The sequence below is a fragment of the Oryctolagus cuniculus genome, chromosome 17 (genome assembly GCF_964237555.1).
Source record: "Oryctolagus cuniculus chromosome 17, mOryCun1.1, whole genome shotgun sequence".
Taxonomy (NCBI): Eukaryota; Metazoa; Chordata; class Mammalia; order Lagomorpha; family Leporidae; genus Oryctolagus; species Oryctolagus cuniculus.
Window position 1 is genome coordinate 26266385 of NC_091448.1, and position 20385 is coordinate 26286769.

At 62.7% G+C, this 20385-nt stretch overlaps 1 protein-coding gene across 1 annotated transcript; it reads left to right on the plus strand.

Moving 5' to 3' along the window:
• The first annotated feature begins 1796 nt into the window (after window positions 1-1796).
• On the plus strand, window positions 1797-14359 carry XYLT2 (xylosyltransferase 2). The gene is made up of 11 exons (XM_008271304.4): window positions 1797-2030; window positions 7219-7711; window positions 7972-8147; window positions 8410-8612; window positions 9373-9453; window positions 9613-9829; window positions 9928-10104; window positions 10262-10524; window positions 10823-11018; window positions 11606-11939; window positions 13217-14359. Exons 1-11 carry the CDS (start codon window positions 1896-1898, stop codon window positions 13537-13539), a joined length of 2598 nt encoding a protein of 865 aa, XP_008269526.3. The 5' UTR covers window positions 1797-1895; the 3' UTR covers window positions 13540-14359.
• Window positions 14360-20385: the final 6026 nt, after the last annotated feature.

Consider the following 20385-nt stretch of genomic DNA (forward strand, 5'->3'; position numbering starts at 1 on the left):
GGGGCCCAAGCACGTGGACCATTTTCTTTTTTAAAGATTTATTTATTTACTTGAAACTCAGAGTTACACAGAGAGATAAGGAGAGGCAGAGAGAGAGAGAGAGAGAGGTCTTCCATCCACTGGGTCACTCCCCAGTTGGCCACAATGGCCGGAGCTGCGCCAATCCAAAGCCAGGAGCCAGGAGCTTCTTCTGGGTCTCCCATGCAGGTATAGGGCCCCAAGGACTTGGGCCATCTTCTACTGCTTTCCCAGACCATAGCAGAGAGCTGGATCGGAAGAGGAGCAGCCAGGACTAGAACCGGTGCCCATATGGGATGCCAGCCCTGCAGGTGGCAGCTTTTACCTGCTATGCCACAGTGCGGGCCCCCAAAATTTTTCTTTCTTTCTTTTTTTTTTTTTTTTTTTTTTTTTTGACAGGCAGAGTGGACAGTGAGAGAGAGAAACAGAGAGAAAGGTCTTCCTTTTTTGCCGTTGGTTCACCCTCCAATGGCCGCTGCAGCCGGCGCACCGTGCTGATCCGAAGGCAGGAGCCAGGTGCTTCTCCTGGTCTCCCATGCAGGTGCAGGGCCCAAGCACTTGGGCCATCCTCCACTGCCCTCCCGGGCCACAGCAGAGAGCTGGCCTGGAAGAGGGGCAACCGGGACAGAATCCAGTGCCCCGACCGGGACTAGAACCCAGGGTGCCGGCACTGCAAGGCGGAGGATTAGCCTATTGAGCCACGGCGCCCCCCCCCCCAAACATTTTCTTAATCATTTCTCTTTCCAGGCCTTTCTGTAGTGGTTCTGAAAGTCTTCGTTTTAAGTCTCCTGTCTTGGTTTTGCTATTTTCGTTGCTTCCTTCTCAAGGTGCTTGGCTTAGCAGGCTGGAGATTCACCCGCTTGCCTCTTCTCCGCTTCCCTGTAATGGGGGACCCGCCAGGTGCAGGAAGGGCCTGCAGGTGCTTAGGCCTTGTCTAACGCAGGGCTTGAACTGTAAACGTTAGGATCGCTCATTTGAGGTGAGGTTGGTGGTCGCCTGCTTGTTTCTCACGCAACCTTTCTGGAGCAATGTTTGGTGTCCAGTGGGGGGCTAAGGATTCCAAGGTGGATGTGACAGAATCCAAGTGTGATCACACTTGGTTGCTCAGTGCTGGGGACCTGCAGGCAGGACCCAAGTGGAGGGGGAAGGGGAGCCGCGACCTCCAGGGCTTGGGAGGGAAGGGCATGGGCTGGAGTCTGGTGGCTCTCCCAGGGTGGCTGCAAACCTGCAGCACCTGGGAGCCTGCTGGAAATCTTAACGCTCCCTCGGGTCCCACTGCCCCGTTCCCAGAGCAGGCACTCCAGGGGTGGGGCTTGCAATCCTGCGATCCACTCAGGTGTGCTAGCGTCTGCGAATCACAACTCAGCGTCCCCAAGGGCCTGGGATGCCTGCTTGGCCCCTCGGGGGGAACCCCTCGGTCCTTAAGCAAGGCCTCTCCGAACCTGTGTATCTGGGGGCTCTGGCATTCCCTGTGCCCTGGGGCTGAGTTCCCCATGACCCCCGACACCAGGAAAGAGAGGCCGGGCTGCATTCGCTCCGCGCCCCCTGGACAATGGGTTTGCTGTCCAGGAGGACATGAACACGGCGGGACACGCGCAAGGCACTGCTGGGGATGCAGGCCGGGCCGGGGAGGCGGGGGCGCACAACCCGCCACGGCGGCGGCAGCTGGGGACCAAGGCTCAGAGGCCCAGGCTCCGCCCCTGGCCTGCCCGGCTCGGCGCCTAGGCCCCGCCCATGTCCCGCCCCAGCCCCGCCCCGGCGCGCTCCCGGCTAGCCACCCCAGGCGGAGGGGAGGGAACGGCCCGGCCCCGCGTCCGTGCGCGCTCCCGCGGCCAGGTTGCAGGGCTAGGCGCGCGCCCCGCGTCCCAGGCAGGAAGATGGTGGCGAGCGCGCGGGTGCAGAAGCTGGTGCGGCGCTACAAGCTGGCGATCGCCACGGCGCTGGCCATCCTGCTGCTGCAGGGCCTGGTGGTGTGGAGCTTCAGCGGCCTGGAGGAGGACGAGCCGGGAGAGGTGCTCCGGCGGCCAGGCGGGCGGGCCGGCCGAGCGCGGGGGCGCGCGGGGTCCTGGCGGGGCTGCGGGCAGCCCCGGAGGGGAAGTGGGGAGAGGGCCGCGTGCGTGCGGGGCGCGGGCGGCTGTCCGGAGCTGGGCAGCCGACCCCCGGTGCCCGCTTCTCGGGCGGGCCTGTGGGGCTGCGCGCGGGGGCGGTGCGTGACCCGGAGGCCCGGGCCGCGGGAGGACTGGGGGCCGGGGCGGGAGGAACGGGGTCGAGGTGGGGTGGTCTCTGGCCTGGGAGTCGATGAAGGTCAGGCGCGGGGAGCGAGACTAAGGAGGCAGGGCTGGGCCCGAGCCTGCTCGGAGGTGGGAAGCCCCAGGCCAAACTTTCAGAAGTTGGGAGGGGGCGGGGGGTGTGCGCGCCTTGGGCGGAGGAGTGGGGCCGAGGGACCCCAGCACCGTGCCCAACTGTGCCTTGAGAGGCAGTGGAGCTGGGCTGGAATCCGGGCCTGTGACAAAGTGCTCAGGAGCTGGGGGAGCAGGGAGCGACCCAAGGGGAGAACTGGGGTGTCTCCAAGGTGCGGCTTCCTGGGCCGGGGGTTTGAGGGATCTGGGTGGGTCTTCAGGAGGGCGTGGGAGGGAGGAGTGAGCTGGTCAGAGCATGAGGGAACTGGAGAAGGGGCCAGAGCCCGGGCTGCTCAGCCCCTGCCCCCAGGGGCTTCCTGGCTGGGGCTGATGTGTTGTCAGCTAGAGGCCCAGCAGAGAGCACCCCCAATGTGAGGAAGGGTCCAGGGGGCCGGCCCATCCTGGGAGGCCGAGCGATGGGCCACACCGCAGTCCGAAGCTGGGGGCCGGAGGTCAGGCTTCACCCCGGCCCCCTCTTTGTTCTGGGGCCTCCAGGGCTCAGGGTCCGAGGCCCTGCTTGCCTTGCCCTCCGAGGCTTCTCCTCCTGGCAGGGTGAGGGCCAAAGGAGGGCTGACGTCCAGGTCCGCTTCCGCTGTCTGGGCAGTCTGGGAGGAAAGCCGCCCTCGCCTGTCTTAGGAGAACCTAGGGGCTGGGACGGTGAGGGGACCTGGGAGCCGGGAGAGTCACGTGAGACCACAGCGCCAGAGGGAGCTCAGGGTAGCAGGTGTGGAGGCCGGTGCTGTGACGTCCACGGGGAGTGAGCTTGCTCCGTGCGCACTGCTAAGTAGGGGGATGAGCAGGAGAAGAGTTTCAGGCCTGCCGTAAGGGGCTCCAGGCAGGTGGGACGTCGTAAGGTGGAGTGGGGCATGCACGCAGCAGTCAGGGGACCTCAGAGCCTGGGTACCTGGGCAGGGATCAGTCACCACTTTGGGGAGGGGCGTGTCAGAGTCCCTGAGCCATCTGGGAAACAAATGGCCCCGAGCCGCACAGACCTGTGGGTCTCTGTGTGGGCCAGGCTCCCTGCTGCCCTGCCCACAGCTGGCTTGGCCAGGTGGAGCAGTGCTGTGGCTGGGGTACCTCCCGTCTCCCCTGCTCCCAGCTTTGGGGTTGCCAGGCGGCAGAGCGTGGGGTTGGGGAGGTGAGCCCCCTCTGGCTCCGGCTCCACTAGCCAGTGGGCCTCTTCTGAGTCCCCGTCGGTCGCCCCCCTGAAATGGGGATAATAATAGCGCCTCGCATTGGATGATTACAGAGATTACATGAAAACGAGGCCTTCGAGCACTTACAGGAGTTCCTGGCACACGCTAAGCTGTCAGTAAATAACTCTGATTATCTCAGCACTGTATCTTGGGAATAGAGACTCATTCATCAACATTCATTCAACAAATATTTATTAAGTCCTGCTTTGTATCAGGCACCGTGCTTGTCCTGGGGCGCCGAGGAAATAAAGGAGACAGAGGGGCAGCTTGCCCTCTGCGCGGACGAGCCACAGGGAAGGCCAGAGGCAACGAGAGGGTCACCAGGGGCTGGTGGAGATCAGCTAGTGGGGAGAGGCCCACAGGAGAGTTTGGGCAGAAGGCTCCGAGCCTGGGCTTAGCTGGGCACCCTCAGGGAATGGACAGGAGGGTGTGGTGCTTGCCCTGGGGGAAGGCACCGTGGTGAGGAGCCCGGGTTTTATCCTAAGTGCGGTGGGAGAGCGCCCAGGGGGTTTAGGCGCAGGGGATGCCATGGACATTGTCCGCTGAGGACGCCTGCGGAGGGGCTGGAGTGGCTACCTCGGGTGATCGCGCCCTGCAGAGAGCCACTTGAGAGTTCTCAAAGCATTCACAAGCAAACATCGCAGGCGAAGTGTGCAGGAGGTGGGCGTGGGGTGAGCCTTTCTGTGCTCCCTGTGCGCGGGGCTCAGGGCAGGATCCCCAGGAGGAGCTGCAGAGCCGGGAAGTGGGGGCGGGGTGGGGGGGACTTTCAGCGCCTCTCCATGGCCAGAGGGCGCCTGGGGCCAGAGTGCCTCCAGGACCAGGCCCCACCTGCAGTGTTCAGAGGGGCCCCTGACCTCAGGGGGTCCTGGGGGTAGTCCCTCTAGGGGCACAAGGCTGGGGCCCTGCTGATGCTCAGCTGGGCAAGCTCAGAAGGGGCCTGGGTGGAAGCCAGCTGTCCCCCCCCCCCCCCATGCCTCTGACTCCTCGCCGCTGCCTCCTGGTCCCCCAGCCTCCTCTGGGATTGTCCTTCTCAGGGTCAGCCAGCTCCCTGCTGCAGTGCAGGGCACACCATGCCCGTCTCCTCCCACATCCTGTCCCCCACCGCAGCCAGCCTGGCCCTGTGCCCTGTGCCCTGGCCTCCTGACCAGCTTCCTGACTCGCCGATCCTGGCTTCTACCCTGGGCGCCCACAGCCGTCCCTGAGCGTGAGGATGTCTTTGTCTGCTGGTGTGTGGCCAGGTCAGATGTCACCAGTGGGGCTGCAGCCACCTTTCCTGGGGACAGAATTGGGTTTGCCACTTGCTCTGGCAAGGGTCTTTTCTCAGATGCTGTCCTTGGACATCTCTCAAGAGATCAGAGGGCTGGCTGGGCACTGGGCACTGAGGGCGTAGGTGCTGGGGTTCTGGCCTGCAGGTGGCTGTAAACTTGACAATGGGAGGTTCCTGCCTCACTCGAAGAGGAGGGAGAAAGAATGTAACAAGGAGATCAGAGAGGCCAGGATGTCCAGGGGGCTCGGGCCTCTCTGCCCTTTCAGTAATAATAATGAAAAAGAGGCAGTGTAGCGTTCCATTCACTCAGCATCCCACAAATAGTTCTGTGTCTGTGGACAAACGAAACTCTGCCCTTAGGGCGCTTACAGCCTTGGGGGGTGGGGGAGGACGGTCACCCAGTGACACAACATAGAGGAGTAAGCAATAGGACTAGGATGACAAGAAGGTGTTCAGTGCTACGGGGAAATTAAATGGGAGCTGAGGGAGGGCTGGAGTGTGAAACACAGTTCGGTGTTCTCAGGGTGGAGACGCGATCGGGGCTCAGAGTGAGGAGGCGAGAGATGAGCTGGGGCTTTCTGGCATGGGGAACGGCAAGTGCAAGGGCTGGAGACAGGAGAGACAGGTGGGGCGGAGGGACGCCGAGAAGGCTGTTGGGGCTGGAGGAGTCGGTGGGCGAGGGGGCGGTCATGGAGGAGGCCCTCCCATGCCCTCGTGGGCTCCTGTGGAGGCGACGCCCCCAGCAGGACAGTCTAAGAGGGAACTTTGGCTTGGACGGGAGCACTGGCTGTTGGGACCAGAGCAGCCTCTAGGGGGCAGGGAGGCCAGGAAACCCGGGGCCAGCAGATTCTGGGTGTATTAGGAAGGCAGCCCCAATAGCGCTTGCCCATGGATTCCATGTAGGCTGTGAGGGAAAGTGGGCAAACGGAGCTGGCTGTGGCCTGAGCAGCTTGGAGGGTGGAGTCGTCCTTAACCGAGCTGGGGACGCGGAGCAGCAGTCGCTGGGGTGGCGGGGAGGGCAGGCGTTGGCTCTCTACTCAGGGCTTTGCGAGGTCTGTTGGGCTCCCAGGGAGTGTCAGGGGACTGGCAGTTATACGCCTGGAGGTCCAGGGGAGCAATCGGGGATGGATGGAGAGATATATCCGGGACTCTGGGGCTGAGTGAGCCTTCTAGAAGGGATGGAGCCAAGAAGATGGAGGGAGGAGGAGCCAGGAGCCAGGCAAAGTCCAGGAGGGTCTCCTGGAAGCCTCAGAGGAGGTGCTTCGAGGAAGAGAGAGGGGCCTGTTGAGTTGCTGTCCCGGTGCCTCTGAGCTGAGGTGGGAGGGGGTTTATGGAGAATGACCCCTGGGAGTGGGCACTCTCCCCCGCCCCGGGCGGCAGCAGCTCTCGTCTTAGCTCATGGGACAGGCGCTCAGCCCTAGGAGCAGACTCCGAGGAGTGAGGGGACTGCTGGTGGTTTGGCAGAGCTGGACTCAGAGCCCTGGTGACTCCGGAGCATTCACACTGTGCCGCCGCCCCTTCCAGCGCTCAGCCGCCAGCCACCTGTGCCCTGGGCGCCGGCTACTCCTCCAGGCGCTGGGCTGGCAGAGCTGCCCCGTCTCTCCTGGAGGTGTTCATCGCCTCAGAGCTCGGCACATCCCACTCTGGGGCAAACAGGATGGCTGTGGATGGGGTCTGGCCAGGCAGGGGAGGAGAGGAGGGTGGGTACATGAGTCGTTCGTGTGGGACCAGGCCGTCTAGAAATGCAGCAGGTGCTGGGGCGCTCAGAGCCAGGAAGCAGCGGTATGACAGCATGGCGGGCAGCGTGGCGGTGCGCAGCTTCTGAGTTCTTCGACAGAGAGAGAGAGAGAGAGAGAGAGAGAGCCCATGAGTGCGAGTGCCAGGAGCTGACAGCTTCCAGCTGTGGGCGCCTTCCGGCTCAACCCCCCGCACTCCAGGCAGGGACAGAGCAGAGCGGGGGCTTCCTCAGAGTGCACCGTCCTGCCCGGCTCTCCTCTTCCCAGCCAGCCCCAGGGCAATGAGAGGCCCCGGGATGACACTTCTGGGAGCCTGTGCCCACCATGCCCTTGGGACATATGTGGACATTGGCACCTGAGGCTGCAGCCAGAAAGGAAGTGCAGAGCCGTGCGATGGGAGAGCTAGGGGGATGGGTGTGTGTGATGGCTTGCGTCCTCCCAGCCACAGGCCAGGGAGGTGCCCAGTGGTGCTGGTGTTTGCACAGCGCCCTCAGGTGGGCAGAAGCTGCAAGGGTTGAGGATGCCCCACTCAAGGTGGAGCTCAGGAAACAAGAAGTGGTGAGTGACTGCCCCTGTGACCTAGGTCCGCGTGTCTTTAACAGAAAGGAAGACAGAGGAAGCCACGGCCCCTGGACCCCGGTGAGGGCTCCAAGGACACAGACAGTTCGGCGGGGCGGCGAGGCAACACGGGCAGAAGGCATGGGCGCTGGCGGGGCCGTGCCGAGAGCCCGGGCGTGCCCGTGGCCAAGGTGGTCCGGGCAGTAACCAGCCGGCACAGAGCCAGCCGGCGGGTGCCACCTGCCCCACCCCCAGAGGCCCCAGGCCGCCGGAACCTGAGCGGGGCAGCAGCCGGAGACACTGCAGTCGGCGCAGCTGGCTTCCCACCCCATGGAGACACGGGCAGCGTGGAGGGCGCCCCGCAGCCCACTGACAACAGCTTTACCCCTAAGTGCGAGATCGTGGGCAAGGACGCATTGTCTGCCCTGGCCCGGGCCAGCACCAAGCAGTGCCAACAGGAGATCGCCAATGTGGTGTGCCTGCACCAGGCGGGCAGCCTCATGCCCAAGGCTGTGCCCCGGCACTGCCAGCTGGCAGGTGAGGAACAGGGGCGCTCCAGGCCTTCCCAGGCACGGGGGGGTGTGTGGCATGGCCCAGATCCCTATCTCCCCCATTTTCTGAGGGGCCCCCTCCCCACCGAAGTTTGCTGGCTGAGTGTACTGAGTGGCGGAGGCGGAACTGGAACCAGGAGCAGCAGGCTCCAAGCCTGCACCTCTTCCACTGGAAGGCAGGCAGCCCCCCTCTTCCCATCTCGCCCTCGTCCTGGGACTCACCCATGCCCCTGTTCTCCACGCCAGGGAAGATAAGTCCCGGTACCCAATGGGAGGAGGTCCGGGCCCAGCAGCCCCTGGACGGCCGCTCCGTCCGAATCGCCTACATGCTGGTGGTTCACGGCCGCGCCATCCGCCAGCTGAAGCGGCTCCTCAAAGCCGTCTACCACAGGGAGCACTTCTTTTATATCCACGTGGACCAGGTACTGGCGTGGAGGAGGCCGGGCGGGCTGGGCAGCAGAGCAGAGGCTTGGAAGGTCACAGACAGGGAGGGTCCATGGCCTGGCTCAGGCGGCCTAGAGATGGGGAAACTGAGGCCCCAAAGCCGCTGGTGCACGAGGTGGTGTAGCTGCTAGGAGCCGGCGCTGGCATCATCCTCCCTGCATCTGAGGGTGATGGCAGTGGGTGGGGGGCTTACCGTGCTAGCGGCCCAGCTGTGTCAGCTAAGTGTCCCCTTCCCCCCAGCGCTCCAACTACCTGCACCGGGAGGTGGTGGAGCTGGCCCAGCGGTACGATAACGTGCGGGTGACGCCCTGGCGCATGGTCACCATCTGGGGCGGGGCCAGCCTCTTGCGGATGTACCTGCGGAGCATGCGGGACCTGCTGGAGGTACCTGGCTGGGCCTGGGACTTCTTCATCAACCTCAGTGCCACGGACTACCCAACCAGGTGTGGGCATGGGGCCCCGGCACCCTCTGGCTGGGAAGGGGCTGGAGGTTCCCCCGTGGCCTCCTTCCCCTCCCTGAAGCAGCCCCATTCTGGGGTCCTGGGAGTCCAGGCGCAGCTCCCTGGGCCCCTGCCATGTTTAGGGGAGAGGACTGGGGATGACAAGAGCTAGGGAGGGGTAGGGACCAGAGGCCTGTCCCTGGAGTGCCAGATCAGACAGCAGGGGCAGAGGGATGGGTCCCTTATCCCAAGGAGCGAGGCACATGGCCATAACTATGAAGAAGGATGGACAGGGCTGGCGCCGTGGCTCAATAGGCTAATCCTCTGCCTGCGGTGCCAGCACACCGGGTTCTAGTCCTGATCGGGGCACCGGATCCTGTCCCGGTTGCTCCTCTTCCAATCCAGCTCTCTGCTGTGGCCCGGGAGTGCAGTGGAGGATGGCCCAAAAGCTTTGGCCCTGCACCTGCATGGGAGACCAGGAGAAGCACCTGGCTCCTGGCTTTGGATCAGCCCGGTGCACCGGCCACAATGGCCATTGAGGGGTGAACCAATGGAAAAAGGAAGACCTTTGTCTCTGTCTCTCTCACTGTCCACTCTGCCTGTCAAAAATAATAATAAGAATAATAAAAAAAAAAAAAAAAGAAGAAGGATGGATGGTGAAGGTCAAGGTGCTGGAGGGAGTCTGCCCTGGGCCAGCAGCCGAGCATCTGCCTCTCACACAGCCTTGTCCCTTACCCCACCCTCAACCCCATTCGCTTGCCAGGACCAATGAGGAGTTGGTGGCATTCCTGTCCAAGAACCGGGACAAGAACTTCCTCAAGTCACACGGGCGGGACAACTCCAGGTGAGGGGCTGCGGAAAGGGGGCCCTGCCATTGTTGTCTTGTCATAGCCCCTCCTGCCCGGGGGCTCTGCGGCCTCACAAGCCCTCCCCAGCAGTCCCAGATGGAGGGATGCCGGTTGCCAGGCAGGACCTTGGCCATAGCCCTTCTGCCACCCCGCAGGTTCATCAAGAAGCAGGGCCTAGACCGGCTCTTCCACGAGTGCGACTCCCACATGTGGCGCCTGGGCGAGCGGCAGATCCCCGCGGGCATCGTGGTGGACGGCGGTTCCGACTGGTTCGTGCTCACGCGCAGCTTCGTGGAGTATGTGGTGTACACAGACGACCCCCTTGTGGCCCGGCTGCGCCAGTTCTACACGTACACACTGCTCCCGGCCGAGGTGCGAGAGGGCCCGGGGGGGGGGGGGGGGGCAGGCGGGCTCGGGCGGGGCTGCCCACGGCTCACCCTCCCGTCTCCCGCCTCCCTGGCCACCTGCAGTCCTTCTTCCACACGGTGCTGGAGAACAGCCCGGCCTGTGAGAGCCTCGTGGACAACAACCTGCGCGTGACCAACTGGAACCGCAAGCTGGGCTGCAAGTGCCAATACAAGCACATCGTGGACTGGTGCGGCTGCTCCCCCAATGACTTCAAGCCGCAGGACTTCCTACGGCTGCAGGTGCTGGCCCGCGGCCCCGGGACACCGCCCCTGGCTGGGTCTTCACCCGCCTTAATTACCATGAACTTCCCAGGGTCAGACGCAGGGGGACCTGGGGGGAAGACTCCACCCTCGGGCCTCCAGTGCCCTTGACCCCGCCTTGCCTCTCCTCCCCCAGCAAGTGTCCAGACCCACCTTCTTCGCCCGCAAGTTTGAGTCGACCGTGAACCAGGAGGTGCTGGAGATCCTGGACTTCCACCTGTATGGCAGCTACCCTCCCGGCACGCCCGCCCTCAAGGCCTACTGGGAGAACACCTATGACGCGGCTGATGGCCCCAGTGGGCTCAGTGACGTCTTGCTCACCGCGTATACCGCCTTTGCCCGCCTCAGCCTGCGCCATGCCGCCACCGCTGCACCTGCGCAGGCCACCTCACTTTGCAGGTGAGACCCCCCCCCACCTCCTGATACGGAGCAGGCCCGCACGTGTGGTGCCCTAGGGGGATGCCCATGAGAAAGAGACAGCCCCTGCCCACAGCAAGCTCCCAGTCTGAGGCAGAGAGGCGTGCAAACCACAAAAGTTCAAAAAAGAGGCAAGAGGCAGGTGCCTAGGTCTGTGGGGCATGAGACTGGGGCAAGGACGTGCCTGGGGCTGGGACTCCCCGCTGCCCCTCCCTGGGACTCCCAGCCCAGTCAGGTGCACTGATGGCATCTCCCTTTCTCCCTGCTGGAACCTTCTTAGGTTTGAGCCCCGGGGCTTGCCGTCCAGCGTGCACCTGTATTTCTATGACGACCATTTCCAGGGCTACCTGGTGACGCAGGCGGTGCAGCCCTCAGCCCAGGGGCCGGCAGAGACGCTTGAGATGTGGTTGATGCCCCAGGGGTCGCTGAAGCTGTTGGGGCGCAGTGACCAGGCCAGCCGGCTCCAGAGTTTGGAGGTGGGACAGGTCCTCCCCTTGCTTTCTCCTGACCTCCCCCAAAACTCAGGGTAGTGGGAGAGGGGGCACACCAGGGAGGGCAAGGGCCCTGTGAGGCCTTCGCGGCCTGGCAAAGGCAGCCTTGGCGATGCCCCCTGCATGCACTCGCTGGGGAGCACCCCAGACTTGCGGGGGTAGGGAGGAGGGAGCTGCTAGTCCCACTACACCGTGAGCCCCGGCTTCTGAACCATAGCAGTTTCCTTTAGAGGAACAGGGACATTCCCGGGGAGGGGCCCTAAGGTCAAGCTTTTGGCTGTCTTCTCGGCGTCTGTGGCTTTCGTGCGGCAGTGGTCCACGGACATGACCTTGAACTTCGTCTCCCTGTTGTCCCACCCCAGCAAGGCAGTTCCAAATGGAAGCCTAGGACAGATCTCGGAGCTGGGAGGGAGAGTAGAGAGCTCCTAGTCGGACCCCCTTGGTTTTGCAGAAGGGGAAACTGAGGCCCAGAAAGAGATAGTGGCTGGCCTGAGGTTCCCTAGCGGGAGGCAGCAACAGAGTAGAGAGAGGCACGCTCCCCAGGCTCCTCCCAGCCGCCTCCCTCCCTACAGGTCGGCACTGAGTGGGATCCCAAAGAGCGTCTTTTCCGGAACTTTGGGGGGCTGCTGGGGCCACTGGATGAGCCTGTGGCCATGCAGCGCTGGGCCCGTGGCCCCAACCTCACAGCGACCGTGGTCTGGATCGACCCAACTTATGTGGTGGCCACATCCTACGACATCACGGTAGACGCGGAGACCGAGGTGACACAGTACAAGCCTCCGCTGAGCCGGCCCCTGCGGCCAGGGGCCTGGACTGTCCGACTCCTTCAGTTCTGGGAACCTGTGGGCGAGACCCGCTTCCTCGTGCTGCCCTTGACCTTCAACCGCAAACTACCTCTCAGGAAAGGTGAGGACCCGGTCCCCAAGTGAGGCCCGAAGCCCAGCGTGATAGGGTTCTGCAGGGGAGGGGACCCCGTGGGGAGCTGTAGTCAGGGAAGGTGAGCGTGTGTGCAGTGTGCTGGGGCCCTGCCTTGGGCTGCAGGAGAAGGCACAGCTTTGGAGTTGGGCAGACCTGGGTGTGCGTGGAGCCCTGACATTGATTGGGCTTTTGCCCTTGAACATCACCCTGATCTTGGTCTCATCAGAGTCGAGGAGGAGGTGCTGGGGGCGAGGACCACATGGCCCCTCCAGTGATAAAAGGGGAATTTCCAGAGTGTGGGATCCCACCCCGCAGGGTCCCGCAGGGCCCCGCAGGAGGCTTGACTCTCACCGGTGCCATCTCCTTCTCTCGGGCCTTTCTGTCCCTTTCGCTGTGCTCCCTCTGTGTAGGAGCCCCGGGCCCTCTCCCTGGCCCTCTCCATATGGAGCCCGCTCAGCGTGGCGGAAACTGACCAGGGCCTCTTGGCCTCTGCGTTGCACGGTCTCGGGAGAGCAAACATGCCCTGCCATCCCAGCCACCGCCTTCTGGAGTAGGGCAGGGCAGGCTCACGTGGTGGGGGCCAGGGAGCTGACTGGGAATACAAGTGTGGACTGGGCAGGTTCCTGAGGGGCGGGGCTCCTACCTCTCACGCCCCCTGGAGATGACGGGCGTGAGGGTGTGGGTAGCAGTGGCTGGGTTGCAGGTGGTGCTCAGTAGGTAGAAGTGTCCTTCTCCTGCCCCATGCCATGACACGAAGGTGGGTCTGGAACTGGCAGTCTGGTGTGGGCTCCACAGCAGGTGCACCCGGATGCTAAGCCTCAGAATGGAGACAGAAGGGGGTTTGAAGCGAGCCTAACAAATTTGTGCAGGGGTCCTGGTGCATGAAGAAAACAGCAGGGGCTGGCGGGTTGCAGGGGGGTGGCAGCGGGCCGGCAGGCAAGGCAGCTGCAAGGCCTGAGCCCAGGCTGTGGAGGGCTCCAGGCACCAGTGGCAGTGCCAAGAAGGCAGGGGTGCCACAGACCAGACTGCTAGCTGATTTTCTCAAGTGCCTGATATCCGCTGTTTTACTTCATCCGAAAGTTAGGAATTCGGGGCTGACTGCCATGGTTTTATAAAAGTGAGAGTCTCCCAGGCACAGAAAGGTCTTTGGATCAGCCCAGGGTCACTCAGCAAGATACGAGTCAGTGGAAGGGTGGGGTGGAACCAGGGCTCCCTGGAATGGGCAGGGCGGGGTGTACTTACTTCCTGCCCCCCTCGCCCCCCAGATGATGCCAGCTGGCTGCATGCGGGACCGCCCCACAACGAGTACATGGAGCAGAGCTTCCAGGGCCTGAGTGGCATCCTGAACCTGCCTCAGCCGGAACCGGCGGAGGAGGCCGCCCGGCGGCGCTCGGAGCTCACAGGCCCCGCGCTCGAGGCCTGGACAGATGGGGAACTGAGCGGCTTCTGGTCTGTGGCCGGACTGTGTGCCACGGGCGCGTCTGCCTGCCCCTCGCTGGGGCCCTGCAGGCTGGCGAGCTGGAGCTCGCTGTCCCCCGACCCCAAGTCGGAGCTGGGGCCCGTCAAAGCCGATGGGCGGCTCAGGTAGCAGGGCCCCAGCCGGGGGCCCCCTGGGAGGGTCCCGGGAATTGCACCTTTACCCACGCTGGAGGTGGGACCAACGGCTCAGGCAGTACCCCCCACGTCAGCCACAGAGAGCCTGCGCGTTGGCCAGGGCGGGCTGGAGCCCCTGCGAGCCGCCCGATGGGCTTGGCAGGAACCGGAAGAGAAGGGCTCCTGCCGCGTACCACGGCCCACTCTTCCTCACCGTCCTCTCTAGTTTGTATTTTTTTAAGTATTATTATTTAAAAAGGAAAATGGGTGACGGAGGAACTCGAGACAGAGGATGTGCAATAGGGCTCCGTGCCGTCCCCTGAGGTGGCCAGTGGCTGTGGGGAGCAGGAGCCACTAAGCCCACAGGCTGTTGCTCGGAGGAGCCTGGGCCTGTCCAGCATTCCAGGGCCTCGTGCCCCAGCCTGGGTGTGCGGTTCTCATGGCCGAGGCTCTGCAGGGGCGCAGGTGCCCTGCCGAAGGCTCTGTGGCCGGGAGAACAGGTGATTTGTGGGGGGAGGGGCACTGCGGAGCTGGGCTCCAGTGGACAGCCTCTCTTGTAGCCAGGGGACCCCCGAGGGGGGCGGGGCTCACCCAGGGGTTTTCCAGCATTCCTTGTCCCTTGACGGGAAAGGCAGGGAGCAGAGCCTCCTGAGACCAATGCAGATTTGCCCAGTGTCGCGGGAGGCACGCGCCCTCAGGAGCAGAGCAGTGAGAGCCTGTGGTGGCTCCTGGGAGGACCTGCGGTAGCATCGTGCCTGAAGCTCAGTGTGAGGTCTGAAATATGCAACAGAGGAAATATAGCTCTATCTCTCTCAGCCGAGCCTCTGTGTCTTTCCTCTTGGGCGGCATGGGGCCTCCTTGCCGGTGCCCTGGTAGCCTGAGAAAGGTGACAGTCCCATCCCCTAGAGCGCAGGTAGTTCGGGAGCTGTGCAAGAACCACAAGAGATGCAACACCCATCTGATTTAGCTCGCTCTCCTGAGGGGCACACAGGCCCAGGACTGACTTCCTCTGCTGCCAGCGAGATGGGGTGCCCAAGCCTCATTCTTGAGAGCCCTGACCCAGCACGTCCACCCCTGCCACCGGCCAGGCCGCAGCAGATGCTGGCTTCTGTCTTCAGCATCGCCAGGGCCCGGCTTAGAAGCCTCACTGTGCTGCTTTCCTGCCCAGCCCGCCTTGTGGGGCACCCCCAGGAACACAGGCAATCCCAGCTGGTCACCACTGAGCTTGGCCCTCTGGGGACAGAAGCAGCAGTGGTGGGGTCCTGGCCACTGCTCTGGGACCTGGGAGGGCCATGTTAAAAAGGTCTGTCCGTCTTCCCTCCCTTTCTCAAGCCCCACTCCTCCCCCCATTGTCATCAGAGACTCAGTGAGAGTCTGAAATCACTGTCAGCCAGGTCTCTCCTCAGGACAAAGGGCTCAGTTCCTGCCCAGGCTGCTTCACATCAAGTTTTGTTTAATTTTTTTTAAGTTGCACTTATTTGAAAGGCAGGAACTGCCATCTGCTGGTTCACTCCCCACATGCACGGCCAGAGCTAGATCAGGCCAAAGCCAGGAGCCCAGAACTCAACCCAGGCCTCCACGTGGGTGGCAGAGACCCCACTGCTTTAGCCATCACCTGCTGCCTCCCGGGTCTGTATTAGCAGGAAGCTGGGATCAGGAGCAGAGCCTGCACTCAAACCCAGGCATTGGAACTGTTAGGTCAGACGCCTGCCTCTAAACGTTTTTCCTAGTGGCCAGGAGAGGGCGCTCCTGACTCACCGATGACAGCTCCTGGGGCTTCTGTTAGCCAGGGTGCTGACCTTGTATGCAGTGTCTCAGCCTTTGACCCCTCCCAGCAGGGCTGGAGGAATGCCTGGCCCTGCCACAGCAACCACAGGTGGAACTTGAAATTCAATAAATCGACAGCAGGCTAATTTTTGAGTTGACAGCTTTATATGGCCCTTTTATATGATATAAATATCCACATGGCCCTTGGCAGAAAAAAGGTTCTGCAGCCCTGCGGGCAGGCAGGCACTTTGGTTATTTTCATTTCGCAGATCGGGAAACTGAGGCTTAGAGCGGTGAAATGCTGGTGGTGACGGCAGGCTTCAGAGGGAGGAGGCAGCCTCCGGAGCCAGCACTGGTCGCTACGTTCTGTCCGGCGGGCTTGCCGGACAGGCAGCCAGGGGGCGAGAGCAGGAACTCAGAGGAGATGGCGTTTGGGTGCTGGGACCACGGCGCTGACTTCTTTCTCGCTGCTATTTTAGTGGACACAGGACTCTGGTTCTCTAAAACGGTGACTTTTTTGTTTTGTTTCCCAACCTCAACATCAGGTCAGTACAAAGAACCCATAACCGTACAGGCAGTAAACAGCGGACCCCTCTGAGACAGCAGCCCGTGGGGGAACCCGGGCTGTGGCTCCGCTAGGTTGGGCTGTTTTCAGAGTCTTACTTGGTTAATTTAGGCAGGACATGAGTCTGTTTCGACTCCTGCCGGCCTCCATCCTGTTCCACTAGGTCCTCACGGTCACCCACAGTCATGTCCGTGACTGAGGCAGCCTGTTTTAAAGCCCCCAGGTGGTTCTAATTCCCAGGCAGGCATGAGACCTAGGGGGATCCAGCCCCACGCCTGGTGCTCCAGCTGCAGGCTGACCCAAGAGCTCTGCAGGACCCAGGACCAGGCTTCAGGACGCCTGACGGGTTCAGGGCAGGCCTGGGGGTGAAATCTGTGCCCCCCCAGCTGTACCCCATTTCTGAGGCAAGTGGGAGCAAAGCGTCTCTGCCTGCCTGAATCCTGGCAGAGTTCCTGGAGAGTTAGCTCAGCCTGCAGGCTTGGGTTTTTAAGGCTCCTTTGAAATCCTCCCTGGCAGGGCCCCTGAGGTCAACAGCAGGATTCAAGCTGGTCAGGACACAGGGTGGGGGCGGGGAGTGAGCTCAGGCGAGCTAGGCCCCCGGAGCTGCACAATAATTGCTCTGAAGGGAGGAGGGCCCGGGCAGATGCTTTTGTGCTGTGTGGCCCAGCGTGCCCTGTTTCCAGGGCAACCACAGACCCCACCGCTTTTTCAGAGGTGGGAGCCAAGACCAGAGGAGAGCCAATTGGCACGCAGAGCCCAGTTACCTGGGCCAATGGGAAGTGGAGGTGGGCAGGGTCAGAGTGGGAGGAGAACCTGAGGCTGAGATGTGCAGAGATCTGAGCTCCCCCAGCTGTCCGTCAGGTGCAGCAGAAGCCAGCCTGTTCCCGCCAAACCCCTCTCCTGAAGGTTACAGGGGACCCTCGTGGCTGCTGGGCACACTGAGGGCAGTGCCATCCGTGGGACGCTAGGTCATGCGTGGTGCTGACCAGGACAAGCAGGGGCAGGAGGCTGAGAAGCTGCAGGGCTGCTCACAGCTGCCCCAGCCTTGAAGGAGGCTCTTCCTCTGGGCAGAGTGCCGGGGTGGGGAGGGCCAGCCCTGTGGCCTTGCTGGCTGTCCTCAAAGCCCATGCCCCAGTCTGGGCACGCCGTGCCACTGCTCTGCGTGTGTAGACATCACCATGGACAGCAGCCTCCTGGCCATAGTCGCGGCCGCCGGTGAGTACTCACTGCCTTGCCAAGTGCCCAGGGTGGGGCCCTATCCACCGCTGACCCCTCACCATAGGCCGGAAGCCCAGCCTCGCCTACACGGCCGCATCCAGCAATGTCCCTCCCCGAGCCACTTGGGAAGAAAGCTGTGTGTGGTCAGCCCGCGGTCCCTAACGTTCCCTTCCTATCTGTGCCGGGCTCTGGATGGCAGGCTTTCATAGCAGGACAGGGCCGGCCACTGAAGTTGAGACCAGGCTCTTGGGGCCTCTCCTTCCCAACTTCGTGCCCTCGTAAACTCCCCCTTTCACCTATCCCCGCCACTCGGGGCTGAAGCTGCTCTGCTCTCCCACATAAAGCTCTGCCCCAGGACGCTAATGCAGCAGCAAAGGGAGACCTTGCCCTGCCCCGTGAGGCTGACACGAGACCCAGCCAGGTCACTGCCACCCCACCTACCGGAGCGCAGTTCCAGCGCGGGGAGATGGGCCATGTGCGGGCCCCAGGCTTCCCCTGACTGTGCCTGGGTGGGGGGCAGTTTCCTCCACCGTGTTCATCATGGCCATCCTGCTGCGGCTGCTGTACCAGCGTGACCTCCGGTGCTGCCAGGTCCTCTGCTCCTGCCACTTCTTTCGGAGTCCCAGCCAATACGTGAGCACCCCTGCCCAGCAACCCTTTGCCTCACGCCCCTCAGCCCAATTCTGACAAAAGGGCACCTGCACTCTGGCCTGGGAAAAGCCTAGCTCGGTGTGGGAGGGGCTCCTGGGATCTCCGGCACCCTCCAGCCTGGTTCCTTCGGGGTCAGGGCGGCAGTGTGGGTAGGGTTAATAACATCCTGGCCAGGCCCCTCCCTGACCATTGTTAAACATGACTGCTGGGAGCCCTGTGCTGGGAGCCCTAGGCAGAGACAGCGGTCTTCCCCTAGGGCTCCAGCTCCCACAGGGAGAGCCCAGAGCCCCAACTTCAACTTGTCCCAGGGGCCAGGGCACCATATAGCTTCCTATAGAGAAACCTGCTGAGCTGCAGTCCCCCAGGCCCTGACTCCCCAACTTGGCACGATGCAGGAGGGAGGGTGGGGGGACAGGAGGAGGTCTCTGACTCTCCCTCCAATGGCCACTGAAGCGGCTGCCAGATCCTGAGACAATGAGCCAGTGGCTAGAGAGGACTGGAGTCTCTACACCCCAGTGCATTTCGTGAACGCCAAGAGTCTGAGCTTTGTACCTTGGACTTGGTGGAGCGGACTGGTAGGGGTAGAGGAGCATGGGGCCAAGGAAGGGTTGGGCTCTGCTCCCTTGCCCACCACCCATACTCCTGAGCTTCACCATGAGTTGACCTTCATGACCCCCAGGCCTGGCCCGCTCCCTGCTTCAGCACCACACGATGCCCCACCCCCGAGGTCCAGCCGGTGGAAAGGAGCCGAATGTCCCAGGGAGTGCAGGTGAGGAAGGAACTGTCCCTGCGGGTGTGGGAAGAGGTGTGTGCTGGGGTCCTGAGGCCAGGCAAGGGGCCCAGTGTGCTTAGGGAACCAAAAAGAATGCAGAGCAAGGTGGGGGGGGGGGGGCTGGAGGCTTCTAGAAGAGGAGGGTGCGTGACACCCATCTGAGGCTCACTCGGTGGCAGCAAAATCGTGTGGAAGCCTGTGCCCTTGGCTGCCCTGGCTTTTGTTGGTCACAGGGCCATCCCGAGGGGGATGAAGTGTTCTGCGTGGGGCTGACCAGGAGCCATCAGATTTCCCTGTGGCAGCCAGCTCGCCTGCCCAGCTACGAGAGTGTTCGAAAGAAGGACCGGCAGCAGCAGATCCACCAGCTGATTGCACAGCGCTTCGGGCTCTGGGCTTGCGGAGAGGTGAGTGGTCAGCGCTCCCGGCCCCGTGCCTGCAGGGTGAAGCCTTGCCACACTGTTATCCACAGGGCCCAACTTGAGCTCCTGGGGTCAGGACAAGGGAAAGGCCACTGGTGGAAGACTTCAGTCTTTGCCTGGGGCCCACCCCACCTCTCTGGGTAGAGGGGAGGATGGCAGGCCCCAGCCCAGAGACTCAGGGCTCCTGCACAGGGGTCTCCATAAGCCACAGCTCTCGGGTCTTCTTTGAAAGGAAGGACTGTTCACTGCGGGAGACGACGCAGAGAATAGCAGAGGGCCTGCGTGTCTCTGGCGGGAGGACACGGAATGGCTAACACCTTTTCTCCCCATCCTTCCAGCTGCCACCAAGCTACGAGGAGGCCGTGGGGCCACTGCCTGCACCGTCACCCAGCTGTGGCTCTGCGCACCCATCCCAGGAAGCGGCCGCCTTCCCTGCCCTGGGGAACACCACTGTGTAGGAGGGCAACCGCCAATCCCACCCCTTGCCATTTCCCCCTGTGGCTGGGACAGCACTGAGTCTGTGGGGTCAGCCTCTACCCCCTTCCCTGCCTAAGGACTGGCCCAGCTGGGCCTTGGTGCCTGGTACCCCGCACAGGGCTTCAGAATGAACCAGCCCCAGGTCAGCTGCAGGTGGGGAATCCGGGATCACGCCGAGAGAACGAGGCAGAACCGTGGAACTGAGGGGCCTCTCTGCGCCGGATCCCTGGAGCCCTGCCTCAGGACAGACCCCTTGGAAGGAAGCCCCTGGCCTCTGTGAGCCCCTCTCTGGGCTGCAGTCACCAGCACCTACCTCCAAGAGCCAGGAACTGCCATCCTGCCCCGCGGAGACCTCCTTCCTGCCCAACCACTCAGGTCTCGGCTGAGCTGCCAGCGAAGGCCTGCCCTAGCCCGCCCCAGGCCCTCACTGAGTATCCCAGAAGCCAGATTCTTCGTTGCTGTTATTGGTTTGAGATAAATCAAGAACCACAGAAGTGCACAGGCTTGTTGTGTCCAAATTTTCAGGTGGGCAGGAAGAAGCCATCTGTAACCTATCCTCTCTCGCCCTTGGTACTCAGGGGGAAATGGGGCCGATCAAGGCTAAGAGCGTCTCTGGGCATCCCACAAGCCCTCCCTGTCCCGGACCCACACAAGCAGGGAAGGGTCTCCCATGTGGCCACCCCTGGGGCTACAAGCCCTGCTCTCTGCGTGTGGCGCCAGGAGACAGGAACACAATTGCATCACTCCCTCTGTTGCTCCTACCCAGGGCCCCGTCCCTGGACGCCTTGGGATACAAGAGGGTACGGGGCAGCGACTCCCCCAAGCACAAGATCTCTTCCTTCCCCTTTGGGAGATGGAACCAAAGCAAGTCCTGTGCACATCAAAGTGCCCTCTTCTCATCTGCCGACGGCCCCATTCCCGGCTCCCCCCTTGGCGTGGCACAGAGAACACGGGTAAGGACCACACAGCACA